At 33.8% G+C, this 14,511-nt stretch overlaps 1 protein-coding gene across 1 annotated transcript; it reads left to right on the plus strand.

The window, feature by feature from the left end:
- The first annotated feature begins 24 nt into the window (after window positions 1-24).
- On the plus strand, window positions 25-13,125 carry LOC117319284 (cell division cycle 7-related protein kinase-like). The gene is made up of 11 exons (XM_033874117.1): window positions 25-90; window positions 556-720; window positions 2,126-2,212; window positions 2,513-2,648; window positions 5,984-6,077; window positions 7,237-7,379; window positions 7,754-7,916; window positions 8,430-8,725; window positions 9,429-9,511; window positions 10,392-10,541; window positions 12,078-13,125. Exons 2-11 carry the CDS (start codon window positions 600-602, stop codon window positions 12,335-12,337), a joined length of 1,533 nt encoding a protein of 510 aa, XP_033730008.1. The 5' UTR covers window positions 25-90; window positions 556-599; the 3' UTR covers window positions 12,338-13,125.
- The last annotated feature ends 1,386 nt before the right edge of the window (window positions 13,126-14,511 follow it).

The following is a 14,511-nucleotide window of genomic DNA, read 5'->3' on the forward strand; positions in this document are numbered from 1 at the left end:
CAGGAAACGTTTTTTGATTGGTCAAAAGAATTTGGCGCTGGTTTCAGTGTTGTTGTTTCCCTCTGAAGCTGGAAGAAGGAATTTCGTCTGGTAAGTTTTCCGAAAAAAATATTGAGTCCTGGAATAGCGCATATATGTTCAGTGAACCATATCTTTTAAATTGTGTCTTTTATGATATTAGTTATTCAAGAACTCAAATATTCTCGATTTATTTGAAGGATATATGCCCATACTTAATTTTATAAGAAAGCTGAGGGCACGATTGGAAATGTTTGGAGCCTGACTGCATGTAGATTCTTTCCCCTTAGATAAATCATTTGTTTAATGTTATATTTACAATTATAAGTTTAGTAATCCACAGGCACTTGTATACGGTAATTAACACTCAGATTTTAAATAAAATCATATATCCTCATATACAGATAATGGTCGATAACACTCAACTTGGTTGTGGCGGAAACATATTATATAGATCTATCAAAGTGTCTGTGAATATTATTCAAGAAACTCCAGTAATAACATTATAAATGTGAAAAGTTTGATTTACGGCTTCAGACGGCTGACGACCCAACGCCCTCAAGTTTGAAATCCAGTTCAATATGAGCAGTACTACAGAGGATATTCAAATATATAACACCAGCCCAGAGGACTACAGTTTGTCTGACCATGGTTTTACCCCCAAGAGGAAGAAGTCTCCGCCTGCATGGGAATCGCTACCAGGTTGATAAATGCTATATAATATAGTTGTCATTCAATATAAAAACAATTGGTCCTGTTGCCCAGCTTTCTTTTGACCCAAACATAATCCAAATGTACGATACTATCTGATGTTTTCTTATCATGAAGCCACCTCTGACAATGCTGACATTTATGATGTTTTGAGTGGTACACATGGGCGCTAGTTAAGAGTTAAAAGTAACTGGCATTCTAAAAAAAAATCTGATATGGCCTGGCTTACATCAGAATTCCTTCCATACTAAGTGGAAAGGGAGGGGGGAGCGTGGGCGACCAACCCTCGAGTTTGGCATTTGGTCATATATTTTCAACTATCCAATAACATTGTGTGGATGGAAAACATATAGATTTTATGTTAAAACATTGATAATTTTTTGACATATGATACCTGGCCATACAGTACATACATGTCACCACATGTATATGATGTAAAAAGATTGGTTCACTCACTTTTTAATTGTCTCTGTTATAATTGGTTTGGTTTAATTTGTTTAACGTCCTAAGGATGGCCTCATGCGTGTGATATGCATGCGTTTGGTGAGTGTGTATGTGTGTTTTGGGAGGCTGCAGTATATTCATGTTAAGTCTCCTTGCGATAGCCTGGAACTTTTGCCAATTTATAGTGCTACCTCATGATCACTGAACATACTGTCGAAGACACCCATCAGGACACCCCACTAAATCACATTATACTGACAACGAGCGAACCTATCGTCCCACTTCTAATATTCTGAGCCCTAAGCAGGAGTAGCAACTACCATTTTTAAAGACTCTGGTTTGTCTGGGTGGGTATATATCTTGGCTAGGGGACAGAACTCAAAGCCATCCTCACGGGGGCAAATGCTCAGCTAAACACCATTGTCAAGGGAGACATCAGGAAGAAGAAAGTTGGGTAAGAAAGAAGAAAACAGATAAGATCCCAAATTTAGTTGCCTCTTATGATCATGCAATGGGGGCAGCAGGTACAATTCTTACACCCTACCTGCAGGGCAGCTTTGCTGTATTAAAACTTGAAAATCAAACAAAACATGTTTTGATAATTTATTGAAACTTGAATTTAATATTTCATTTTCATATCAAACAGGAACCAGACTTACATAATCGATAATAGCCATTGGTATGGAAAATATTAATTCCATTAAGCAACTAGTTATGCTTCACAATCAGTCAATGGCATTAATATTTCAGAAGATGACTTCTAATTAGTGGAGTTATTGTGAAAAAAGATATATTAAATATGTATAGACTCCAATTTTTTCTTCATGAACCCTCAGAATTCTTGTCTAGTAGCCAAAGGACCTCCAGTTTTAAAATGTGAGGTAAATTCATATGTAATGTGTCTTCTATTGCCACACAGCATTAAATTAATTAATATACATATTTGTTCCAGTTGACGTTCAGGAAGAAATAGGATGCATGTACGAATTTTTACCTGAAATTGAAGAACACTTTGTTGTCCTAAATAAAATAGGAGAAGGTATGTACAGTAATATATTTTTCACAAAAAGAAGAAAACTTGCAAGATATTACAAATGCACATATTCAAACATTGCTTCCAGTCATATCAAATGTTTCCCTTAAGATGTCAATTGAAAATTAGCAATAAAAAGTCTTATAACACGTTCATGTAGTATAATGCTGGTGCTAGGTGCTGTTACTTGGTAGCCGCAAAAAAATGTAATGCTGTAAAATTTAAATATACACACGAAGTAAATTCCATATTTGTATTATTGCTTTTTAAGTTGCAATAAATAAGTTTGATATTGTAATTTTTCAGGAACATTCAGTTCAGTTTTTCTGGCCAAACTGAAACACTACAGTGAGGTGAAACAGTTGTTTGCTCTGAAGCACATTATTCCCACAAGTCATCCTAGTCGGATTGAGGGCGAGCTCAAATGTCTACAAGAAATTGGGTAAACAGCAAGTTTTATTGACATTCCAGGACTGACTCAACTCATTAGGTCTATTCCATAAGATATCTACCTGACCCAAGGATTCCACAATAAATCACTTCTATCCATGGTTGGATTGCCTTCCTATTACTTCTATGTAGTTTATTTAATTAATTCAATGGATGGTACCCCTTACCCAAACCTGGAATCTTGGGGTGGGGTAGACGTTTTACTGGAAAAGCCCTTAATTAGATACACATCTATAGATCTATAAAATGGCCTTTTCCATATGACTTTCCGGCCTCGAATTAAAGATTTTTTGTCACCTGCTAAAAACAGCAAGTGCCCAAAATTTCTACTTGCTAAAATACATTTTTTACTTGCTATTAAGCCTTCGTTTGTATGTAAGGATGTATATCAATATACGTGTACATGTTACTGTAGTATAAACATTATAGTAATAGCTAACCTCATATTTTCGTAAATCAATTTATTAACAGTATTATGCATTACTTAACTATGGTAATACAGTCTCCGATACAAGCAGTTTGTAAATTGAAGAGTCAAGAAACTTCTATAATAAAGTTGATGATTAAGAAGAGAATATAGAATACAGGGGTCGACATTAACTTTTTTCTGCACTTGTCCCTTTGGACAAGTGATGAGATAAATTCACTTGTCCGAATGAAATAATCACTTGTCCTACATGTGTTTCTACTTTCCATCTGTTATGTGTAAACAGCGAGATTATTTATTATAAAGTAGAGGTAAGCACTGCAAGCCATAATTTCGACTCATAATAATTACTATAACAACAATAAAACAGCAAGAACGTATTATTACAAGTTATTTAAGTTGTACTAAACCATCCTTTTTTTACCTAAAAGCAGATGAATGAAGTACTTTAAAATAATTAACTTTCATGAAGAACTGTTGGACTAAACTATAAACAAACTTACTACTGTGAAAACATTAAAACATGTCACCGTTTTCTAGGGCACGGCAGTCTGCTTCATCTGTAGCCTCCTTAATTATATCAAAACTGATTCATTTTTATTACGATTCAAGCAGACGGTATCTGTCGTAGTATCAATGCTCTCACATGTACAGCATTCGCATGCGTTTCAAACATACTAGTGATACCGATTACATGTTTTCGAGAGCCCTCGGAAGTCTACCATCATTTCTATGTAGTTCCGAATGAAGCTTTAATAAGCATGATCAACTCACTTCCGTTCGATGGTTAACACAATTTAAAGGAGTTTTTACTCATTTACAGTGAGTATTGAATCGGTTTTAACTTCAGAATATAACATAAATAAAACACAATGACAGATTTGTTACTTGTCCCGTCGGACAAGTACTTTAATGATTTCACTTGTCCGACATCAATTTCGTCTGGTACCGGACAATCGGACAAGCGTTAATGTCGACCCCTGGAATATATACTAGTTTAAACATTGAAAATTGAACAACAATGTATTGAAATTTGTTAATGAATTTATAGTATATATTATGAAAGGCCCAATACACGTAAATTTGTTTCTGGCATCTATTATCCTATTGTTTTATTTGCATTTTATGCACTTTTTAACTTTGAAGAACTTATCCTGAAGAATTAAAATGAACAAGAAGTTATCACTTAGTGTGAGCAAATTCTTTAATAAGTGATATTAATTATTTATTCATTTGATTTCTGTTTAATTTTTATGAACATCTGTCGTACCATGTAAATCATGCCAATCTGTTGAACAAAGTTGGGTCGCTGTCGGTTCGGTAACTCGTCATACCGTTACAGAATGTCTGGTATTCATATACATCAAATAGTGAACATTTGAATTGTAGATAAATATAAAAAAAAATCATAGATTTTCTGAAGAAATCTCTTTCCGATAATTAAAACAAGTCGATCAGATTGCCTTCAGATGACGACCTCCTATCTAGGTTATTACCTAACCTGAATAATGTGTAGCGATCTCAATTACAGACACAATTATATGCTACCGAACGTACAGCGTAAATCCTTCGTGTTTACCTCATTATAATATGAGATGCGCGTCAAAACTCCTGGTCAGTTAAACAAAAAATTCATGTTTTTCACATTGAAATTGATTTTGAGGTTGAATCATTATTCTTCCCTTTTTTTTTGTCAGGTGCCACTTCATCACTATCGCATGTGTCACTAGTTTTTCCTTTTAAAAAAGACGTAATTTTTCTAGCAGACATATTTTCTGCCATGACTAGACCACTCTGACAGACACTTGTAACATTTGGGCTAAGTCCAGTAAGTTTTAAACGTTTACGTGAATGTGCACAGGAGCACAAGTCTGACAGACAATTTTTTCAGATTTGACAAGTTACGATGTTGCGATGACCAAAATCTTGATGTGTAAATATAAACAACTGCATTTTTTCACGAAAAACACGTATTTATTATTTTGTTATGATAGTTACATTTTGTATCTGATGAATCTACTCGCTAATCTCGGAATTCAGCTCGCAAATAGCGAGTAATAAAGCGTTAAATTCGAGGCCTGACTTTCCTGAACGACACTTTTAATAATGCCGTTATGCTAGTAGCTTCAATGACGAGTCCTAGGACAAGACACCAGGCTCAGCTGCATCTATATATAACTCTCAGTTTGTTTTGAAAGGTGCTAATATCTTAAGTGTCTTTTGTACAATCCTTGTACTGTATATCATGTGATTGTAGTATTATGTAGTCGATGTACATCTGAGGTATTTCAGTAAAACCACACTTACTTGAACCTACATTCCTCAAATATCTCATATTCGTTGAGCTGTTCGCTTGGTCCCAACTGCGTCCTTATATATTCTTTGTAAATTAAAAGAGAAATTTTAAGAGATAAGGTATCTGATAAAAGTTATCCCACCATTCCCAATTATTAAACACCCCATAAAAGACTATTGGAAGATACATAATGTTTAGAGCACTTCCAAATTGAATTTTTCAGTTATTTTCTTGGCATTTTAATTTGTGCTTTTTCCCATCACATGTTAAATTTCCAGACTGATCTGCCATTTTGAGTAATGACACTTGAAATTTGTTCTGTCCATTTGGGAGAAATTAATCAATCTTTCTGTTGTCATTTGTGCAATTGTGTGGTTTTTTTTTGTCGCTAGTTATAGATGTTCATTGTAGAGATTGAAGAACTGAAAGTACAGTAGATGTTTGTCAATGCAATATATATGTGTCAAAAAGTAGATATGAGGAAAGAAGGGAAAAAATCAATCTTACAATTAACAATATAGAACTTTCAATGATTGTGACCGATCTGTTTGTAATATCTTGTTCTCCAGTCTCCTGAACTATTCACCATTGTTTGTTTCCCCAGCGGCTGTGATAATGTGATGGGTGTAGAGCTTTGTATAAGAAACAAGGACCATGTCGTCATTGTTATGCCTTATTTTCCACATGAGAAGTTCCAGGTATGTATGTTAAAATATATCTCTGACATTGAGAAATATACTCCAGTTCTATGTAACTTCAAGAAGACTCAAATCCAAAATCAAGTATTGCCTGCATGTAATAGAAAACAAGGCACATATTTATTAAAGGGGGGGGGGGGGGGGATAATGATTGCAAAATATTTTTGATAATTTGCCATGAGACTACATCAGATGAAAACTGTTTGTAGATCTGTTTATGTTAAAAAAAATGTTTGGAAATTTACCTGATTTTTGCTAGCAAATAAGAAGTATCAGTTACAATTAAAGAAGGCTCCTTTTAACCAAAGGAAACTCTTTCCAGTTGTAAAATAAGACAAAAACATAACTGAATCGTATTAGATTATTATCACTTGTTAAAGAATGTGAAATCTAATGGTGAATTTTGTATAAACTGTATTCTAATACCAGTTAATTTTAATATGATGTACAGGACTATGTCCAGACACTGAGTGTGTATTCTAATACAAGTTAACGTTAATATGATGTACAGGACTATGTCCAGACACTGAGTGTGTATTCTAATACAAGTTAATATGATGTACAGGACTATGTCCAGACACTGAGTGTGTATTCTAATACAAGTTAACGTTAATATGATGTACAGGACTATGTCCAGACACTGAGTGTGTATTCTAATACAAGTTAACGTTAATATGATGTACAGGACTATGTCCAGACACTGAGTGTGTATTCTAATACAAGTTATCGTTAATATGATGTACAGGACTATGTCCAGACACTGAGTGTGTATTCTAATACAAGTTAACGTTAATATGATGTACAGGACTATGTCCAGACACTGAGTGTGTATTCTAATACAAGTTAACGTTAATATGATGTACAGGACTATGTCCAGACACTGAGTGTGTATTCTAATACAAGTTAACGTTAATATGATGTACAGGACTATGTCCAGACACTGAGTGTGTATTCTAATACAAGTTAACGTTAATATGATGTACAGGACTATGTCCAGACACTGAGTGTGTATTCTAATACAAGTTAATATGATGTACAGGACTATGTCCAGACACTGAGTGTGTATTCTAATACAAGTTAACGTTAATATGATGTACAGGACTATGTCCAGACACTGAGTGTGTATTCTAATACAAGTTAACGTTAATATGATGTACAGGACTATGTCCAGACACTGAGTGTGCCTGAAGTGAGGGACTACATGAGGAACCTATTATTAGCCTTGCGCCGAGTTCACCAGTTTGATATCATCCATAGGGACGTGAAACCAAGCAACTTCTTGTATAACCAGAAAACAAAACAGTAAGTAGGGAGGTGAAATCAAGTAACTTCTTGTATAACCAGAAAATCAAAACAGTAAGTAGGGAGGTGAAATCAAGTAACTTCTTGTATAACCAGAAATCAAAACAGTATAAAGATCATTTCACCAAACATACAAAAATAGAAGTGATTGTTATCTCATGTGTAACTATAAAATTGAAAAGCATCATTTCGTCGTTTTGATACTAAAAACATTTTTATTAGAAATGTTATTTTTTCATGTATAATATTCAGAGAAACAATAATTTCCCTCAGAATATTGAAAATCGTAATAACCACAATGTAACAAGACACAACATTTATAGTAAAACTTACATATTGACCAAATGTTTCTTCTTTTTTTTTTTTTTATTCAGATATGCACTCGTAGATTTTGGACTGGCTCACAAAGCTCCGATATCACAAGCAGCTTTAGCAGAGAGCCATAGCAAATTATCACAATCTACATCTGTTAGTAGTAATTCTTTATCTCCATCTAAACGAAAAGTTCTCACTCCGACTCAAGAAATCAACATACAGGTAAATATCAGCTATAAATTCTGTTTGACAACCTGAAGCAGAGCTTTTTGGGGCCGGCAATAGAAGTTATTTCATATTTAAGTCAACTTCCAAAAATTTACAATTTACTCCTGAAAAAATCTTTCCAATTCACCAAGTTTCTTTCCAAAATGAGACAAAAAGGCCCTTTCCCAAGCCATTGAGAATAAGCCATGTGAAGGAAGAAAATCACCAGATACCAAGTGCAGGGTGAATTAGATAATCCTAGAATCTGATGGCAATGTGTTCTTTGTACAAATATGAGTGAGTGAATAATTTTTTTTGAAGACAAGTCTTTTTTTCTTTCTTTTTTTAATAGATTAGTTGTTAAAGGTATGGATTGGTGAGCAGTCTGTCTAAATTTGCCTTTGTCAGAATAGAATAGCATGGAAAACATGCAGAAGAGGGATACTCCACCAAGTATTTGTGAAGTTGTCATAAATGTGAGCCCAGAAGTACAGCTATGACATATGTCTTTTCTGTTTTAAATTGTAGAACATCCAAATAGATACCAAGAGAATAGGACAGACACCTTCACCGGGATTTACTAAGCTAGAACATTCGCAGACAATTAAATGTCGACAGTTTACACCTCCTACCCCTGACATTGCCAACAAAGTCTTCACAAAGCGTGTGAAATCTCCACGCAGAATGCTGCTAGCAAAACGTGCCTTAATGAAGGATAGGGAGGCAACTTTGACAAGGACTGGTTCATCACAAGGTCATTCATCTGGGCTGTCAACCTGTCAGTGCTATGGACAGCCTATTGTGTGTACTATGTGTACAGCAAGGTAAATGACCAGTAGGCTTTCCTATCTATAAGGGATAAAGCCTAAAAGATTATAATTCTTCCTCTATATTTAAAATTGTCTTTATTACACCTCAACCTATTGTTCTGATGTATAACTATCATTCTTACAGAAGAACTCTGTAAAAAGTAAAGTAATATATTTCCAAAGGGAGATAATTCTGTACACACATGAGATTAATGGAAGAAGATATGGTGTTTTATCTCATGGTAATGTGATGTGTTTATATAATTCATTAATGGCCATGAGAGAAGGGCAATATGAAAGATTTTTTCCTTGTGGTTTCAACGATAACCAAATGACCTTCAAGATTTGGATGGGCAGATGTTGGCCATTGTTTCACATAATGGAGATTTCATATATTTTCACAGAAAAGTGCATAAACTTTCAACAATACATGTTGATGGACTATCATAACGCTGCAATATCCTTGCCATCATTGAGTCAAAGTTTGTGTTTGGCCAATGGCCATGGACTTATATACAGGTGTTATATTGTTACATAAATTTACTTTCAAAAGTTTCAAGATAATATGGCTGTCAATTAAAAAGTGGTGTTTTTATAAATTAGTCATGCTCCTTAAATCACACAAGATTCTTGATATTGTGATTTGTTATAAATATGCATTGCTATTACTGAATCACCAATATACATTGTCTTTTACTGATTTCTGTTTAATTACCAGGAGTAACCAGCAAGCTCCGAGGGCTGGTACACCAGGTTTCAGGTCGCCAGAGGTTTTAATGAAGTGTCCAGACCAGTCTACAGGTATACTAATCTATCAACACCTTTCAATCAGATCCCCTTGTTACACCCCTACTTTAGTAAGGCGTTTGCATAAACACTGCCTGTGTGTCTAACTGATAAACTTGTGTACACAATATTTCACTAACCCACACACATCAATGAAGTAGTTTTCTGTTTTATTCCTTCATGGTAATACCATGGAAGCAAATAGTCAAAATCACTGATCTTAGTGTTTCGGGAGTCTATTTCAAATACCAATTAAGCTTATTCCACAAACCTTGTACAAACATCATTCAAGTGTTGTAGTAGTGCCTTCTGCTATATATCTCTTTGGTAACCATAGAAACAAATAGTCAAAATCACTGATTTAAGCATCTCTAGACCATATGATATTTCCAAGACACTTCCAAATGATTCCTCACAAATTCCTACACACATCATTCTTGTGGTCTAGTTCATGTAGTTCTTTCTATTAAAAGGTGTTTTTAGTTTTGATATTTCTTTAGTTACAATGGAAACAAATAGTTAAATTCACTGATTTCAGCCTTTCTGGAATATGTCTCAACTGTTTAACACAATTCATTAAACTTTATGCACATACCGATTGAGTGGTTACCAGTTTCTTACTTTGAATTGAAGGTTTACTTCAGATCTGGATTCCTCCACTTTGCATGGCTCCAGTGTGTTGATTGGACTTAAATCAACACTTCCATTCCATCATTGATATGACTATTACCTCTAAACATCCTATCAAATAATCAAAGCAAGATACTGCACCAATGTTCAACTTTGTCATTGTTTATATGTGTATCATCAAATCAGTTTTGTGCATGGAGGTTTTACATTTTAAGTTTTTTTTTTTATGTGTGACAAATATCAGATAGTTTGATTTGTGTTACAGCGGTGGATATATGGTCAGCAGGGGTGATATTCCTGTCCCTCCTCAGTGGACGGTATCCTTTCTTTAGAGCCAACGATGACCTCACCGCCCTTGCCCAGATCATCAGTATCATGGGCAGTGAAGAGGTTATAGCCTCCGCCACAACATATGGTAAGTGTAGAACATTGTTTATCTCCATATTGTTAGGTGACACAGAGCTGTTATTTCATCCAATCAAATAGTAAGAATCCATTTTTAAAAACCAAATAATTCATAGTTAATGTAAATACTACTTCCATGCCCCATATTTTCTATTGGCAAATCACTCTACATGCATATGTATGTACATGCATAAAGTTTTTTATTTGATTTTGCTAGAATGTTACAAAACTTTGTACTGTTAGGAGAAAGGTATGATTCTTTCGTTAGACTTATGAATGGAAGGAATTAGCAATTTTTGGCAGGGCTATGGTCTTACTTTTCCAGTGGCGTAATCAACAATACAATTTTAAGATTTGCATTGAGTCCAGTTTCTCAAAAAGTTCAACTTTAACCAAAATTGGTAAATAATTAGATCACATAGTGATTGATTTGGCAATTGTGGAATATCATCCAGAATTTATGATCCATTGAATCTGGAAATTAGGGCGCCTGGGAATCTGGAGTTTTAAAGTTTTGTTTATCTAAGTTTCTCAAAAAGCATCAATGTTATTTCAACCAACCAGGAATATAGTTGTAATGTAGTATGGACATCTCAACACAGGTTACAAATGTACATAAATTTTATGCTATATTGTTCGGTTAAAAAACTGAGAAATTGATGAAAAAATCTTTATTGCTTCTCCAATTGTTATACTAATTAGTTAATGGTCTAATTGGAATGAATTCTATCATATATCATATGTATTTTCCTGTTATTTTTCAGAACCAAAATATTTTTGAAGTAAAAATGACATTTTTAGTTGAATTTTAGGAATTAGTGCATGTTTGCGTAAAACTTACTATATTGACAAAGTGGCACAAATGAGACGTAAATTTTACATGTTATTCTTGTTTACAATGCCTTCTATATTAAGGTGAAATATAACTTGATGAATAAAAACATTCATGCTCACTGCAAATAGTAAGAAAATCATGAATACTAGGGAAATTTTTGAAAACCTCATGTACATTACATATATTTAATTTTCTTTTCTTTTTTGCTGTAATTACCCTCAAGTCAGCCCCATCTGCTAGTGTAAGGTAAAAGTTTAGGATTAAAATGGGGGAGGGGGTCATTTTTGAACCACTTTTACCTGTAATTTTATGTTATTTTATGTTATTTTATGTTATTTTAATGCTAAAAATGATTATTTTGCAAAAATGAAGAAGGGGGTTTATTTGTAGATATATATGGTAATCCACAAGTACTTTTTAGCTTAAATTTCATGTTTTTATATTTTATACACCATGTATTGCATGTGGTTTTTATAGCTTGCAAGGTTCTAATTGTTTGACAGTTGGAAGTTGCATCTGATATGCAGACACCGATTCAAATGGATTTGTTTCAGTTAATTTACCAATAATGTCTAGTTAACACGACTTATCATATCAATTAAAACAGATTCATTTAATCAGTGTCAGCATTACTTTGCAATATGATGATACAAAGTTTGTGTGTTAACATTTTAATACAAGATCATTGGTGATAAACGTTTTTTGTTTCAGGCAAAAATTTAGTTTGTAATCCACCAACACAAGCTTTGAATATGAAGAACTTATGTAATAGACTAAGAACTGGTCCAAGTTGCAGACAGAACCGTTCCAGCAGCAAACACAACCAACAGGAAGAGATCAGAGTGTTACAATCGTGGGCTAGTGTTCCGGACTCAGCATTTGATCTTCTTCACAAACTACTTGACTTAAATCCGTCCACTAGAATAACAGCAGAAGAAGCCCTGAAGCATTCATTCTTTTCTGTGTCCTGATGTCATTTTCTCTATCAGTGTTTAATTATTCCTTCAGCAAGGCAGCTTTAAAGTTTCTACATTAACACACTGATGATAGGTGATTTTCGGTTCACATATCATCCAAGAACTGTTGAACTTATACCACATTAGTGCATCTGTCATCTCATCAACTTAAAAAAAAGGTTACGATATCCTGAACAGCTGAGTGGATTCAAATGTGATCCGACACATAAATGGGTGAAGTAAACTTAATGCTGTAAAAACATAGGGCTTAGAGGGCCGAGGGGCAGCACCCAATAAAGGATATATCAATGATAGATTAAAGTATTTTCAACTAAATTTGCCATAAATGCAATAATTTGGAAACTTTTCCTACCCTTTTTATTAAATTGATTTGATCCCGAGCATGCTTCATGATATATTTTTTGACTAGATTAAAATCAATTTTTTTTTTTCCAGATTTATTACAGTAAAGTTGGTTTTGATCGGTTTAATGTTATTTAAATGCTTGGCTTAGTAAACTTTCATACAATTTAGCTGTATAATATCATGATGAATATACTCCAAAGGATCGGCTCTAAAAGTTTTTGAACATTTTACCAATGCTGCCACTGGTAAACAATCACTGTTTTCACCCTTGTTACATACCTGTTTTGTGCAACTTTGTCAACAATTGTTGTATTCATTCTTGTTTTTATTTATTTATTCATTTGTTCGCATTACATCAATGGTGATAGTGGTTGAAAACTTAGAATTACTGAACTTAAATACTACATAGACTACTATAGTGAATAAGGTAGGATTGTTGTAGCTGAAATTCTCTATAGACTTATTTGGTGAATCGGGTATACATGCAAGTGGCAAAACAAGAATATTATCTTAATGTAAGATTAGTTATAATTTAAAAGTAAATTTTTATTATTGCCGGTATTATTTTTTTTTTTTTTAACAAAAAGACATTTTTAGTGTTTCCTTAGATTTGATTTGTGTGCTTAATATTTAAAATAGTATTTGAAAAATCTCCAATGAAATTTGAAATAGAAGTATTACATTATACTTATAAAAAGCTCAATTATTTGTATGTTGGTAGTTTTAATTAAATTATAGACTGCCAATGAGTTGTGTGTGTGTATACATGTACTCTACATTGTATGATATTCATAAAGGGATCAATACATTGTCAACTGTCATACACTCTAATTAAAAAATATATATAATTATATAATAAGGTACATAAAATGTCGGTTAACTTTATAATTAAAGATTTAGATTTGAAGTATCTGTTGTTAGTCTTGTGGATTCTGACGACTGTCTGGAGTTGGACTCCCCCTTGTCATACATAGTGATATTTATCTGGTTTGAGGATTCTGGTCCAAACATTCTCAACATACGTCAAAATTTTGTTGATGAATGTAAATCTCTCAAATCAGATGTCATTGTTCATAATGTATGTATCACAATGCCTGCAAGTTTTAAAACAAGTACCCGACAAAAGAAATACTTTTAGTTTTTCTGAAGACTTAAATTGGTTGGCTGACATGTAGCTTCTCTCTGGCCTGGCTCAGTCTTATCACAATTTCTCAAGATCTTTAATGTGGCCGTCAGTCATTGTAAAATTTCAAACCTGTAGTTACTGCTAAATCAGAGATGGTACTGAAGTTATATCTCTCAAGTAGTTAACGGCTAAATCAGAGATTGTACTGAAGTTATATCTCAAGCAGTTAATGGCTAAATCAGAGATGGTACTGAAGTGATATCTCTCCAGCAGTTAATGGCTAAATCAGAGATGGTACTGAAGTTATATCTCTCAAGTAGTTAACGGCTAAATCAGAGATTGTACTGAAGTTATATCTCTCAAGCAGTTAACGGCTAAATCAGAGATTGTACTGAAGTTATATCTCTCAAGTAGTTAACGGCTAAATCAGAGAATGTACTGAAGTTATATCTCTCAAGCAGTTGATGGCTAAATCAGAGATGGTACTGAAGTTATATCTCTCAAGTAGTTAACGGCTAAATCAGAGATTGTACTGAAGTTATATCTCAAGCAGTTAACGGCTAAATCAGAGATTGTACTGAAGTTATATCTCTCCAGCAGTTAATGGCTAAATCAGAGATGGTACTGAAGTTATATCTCAAGCAGTTAACGGCTAAATCAGAGATTGTACTGAAGTTATATCTCTCAAGTAGTTAAC

Source organism: Pecten maximus, chromosome 2 (genome assembly GCF_902652985.1).
Source record: "Pecten maximus chromosome 2, xPecMax1.1, whole genome shotgun sequence".
Classification (NCBI taxonomy): domain Eukaryota; kingdom Metazoa; phylum Mollusca; class Bivalvia; order Pectinida; family Pectinidae; genus Pecten; species Pecten maximus.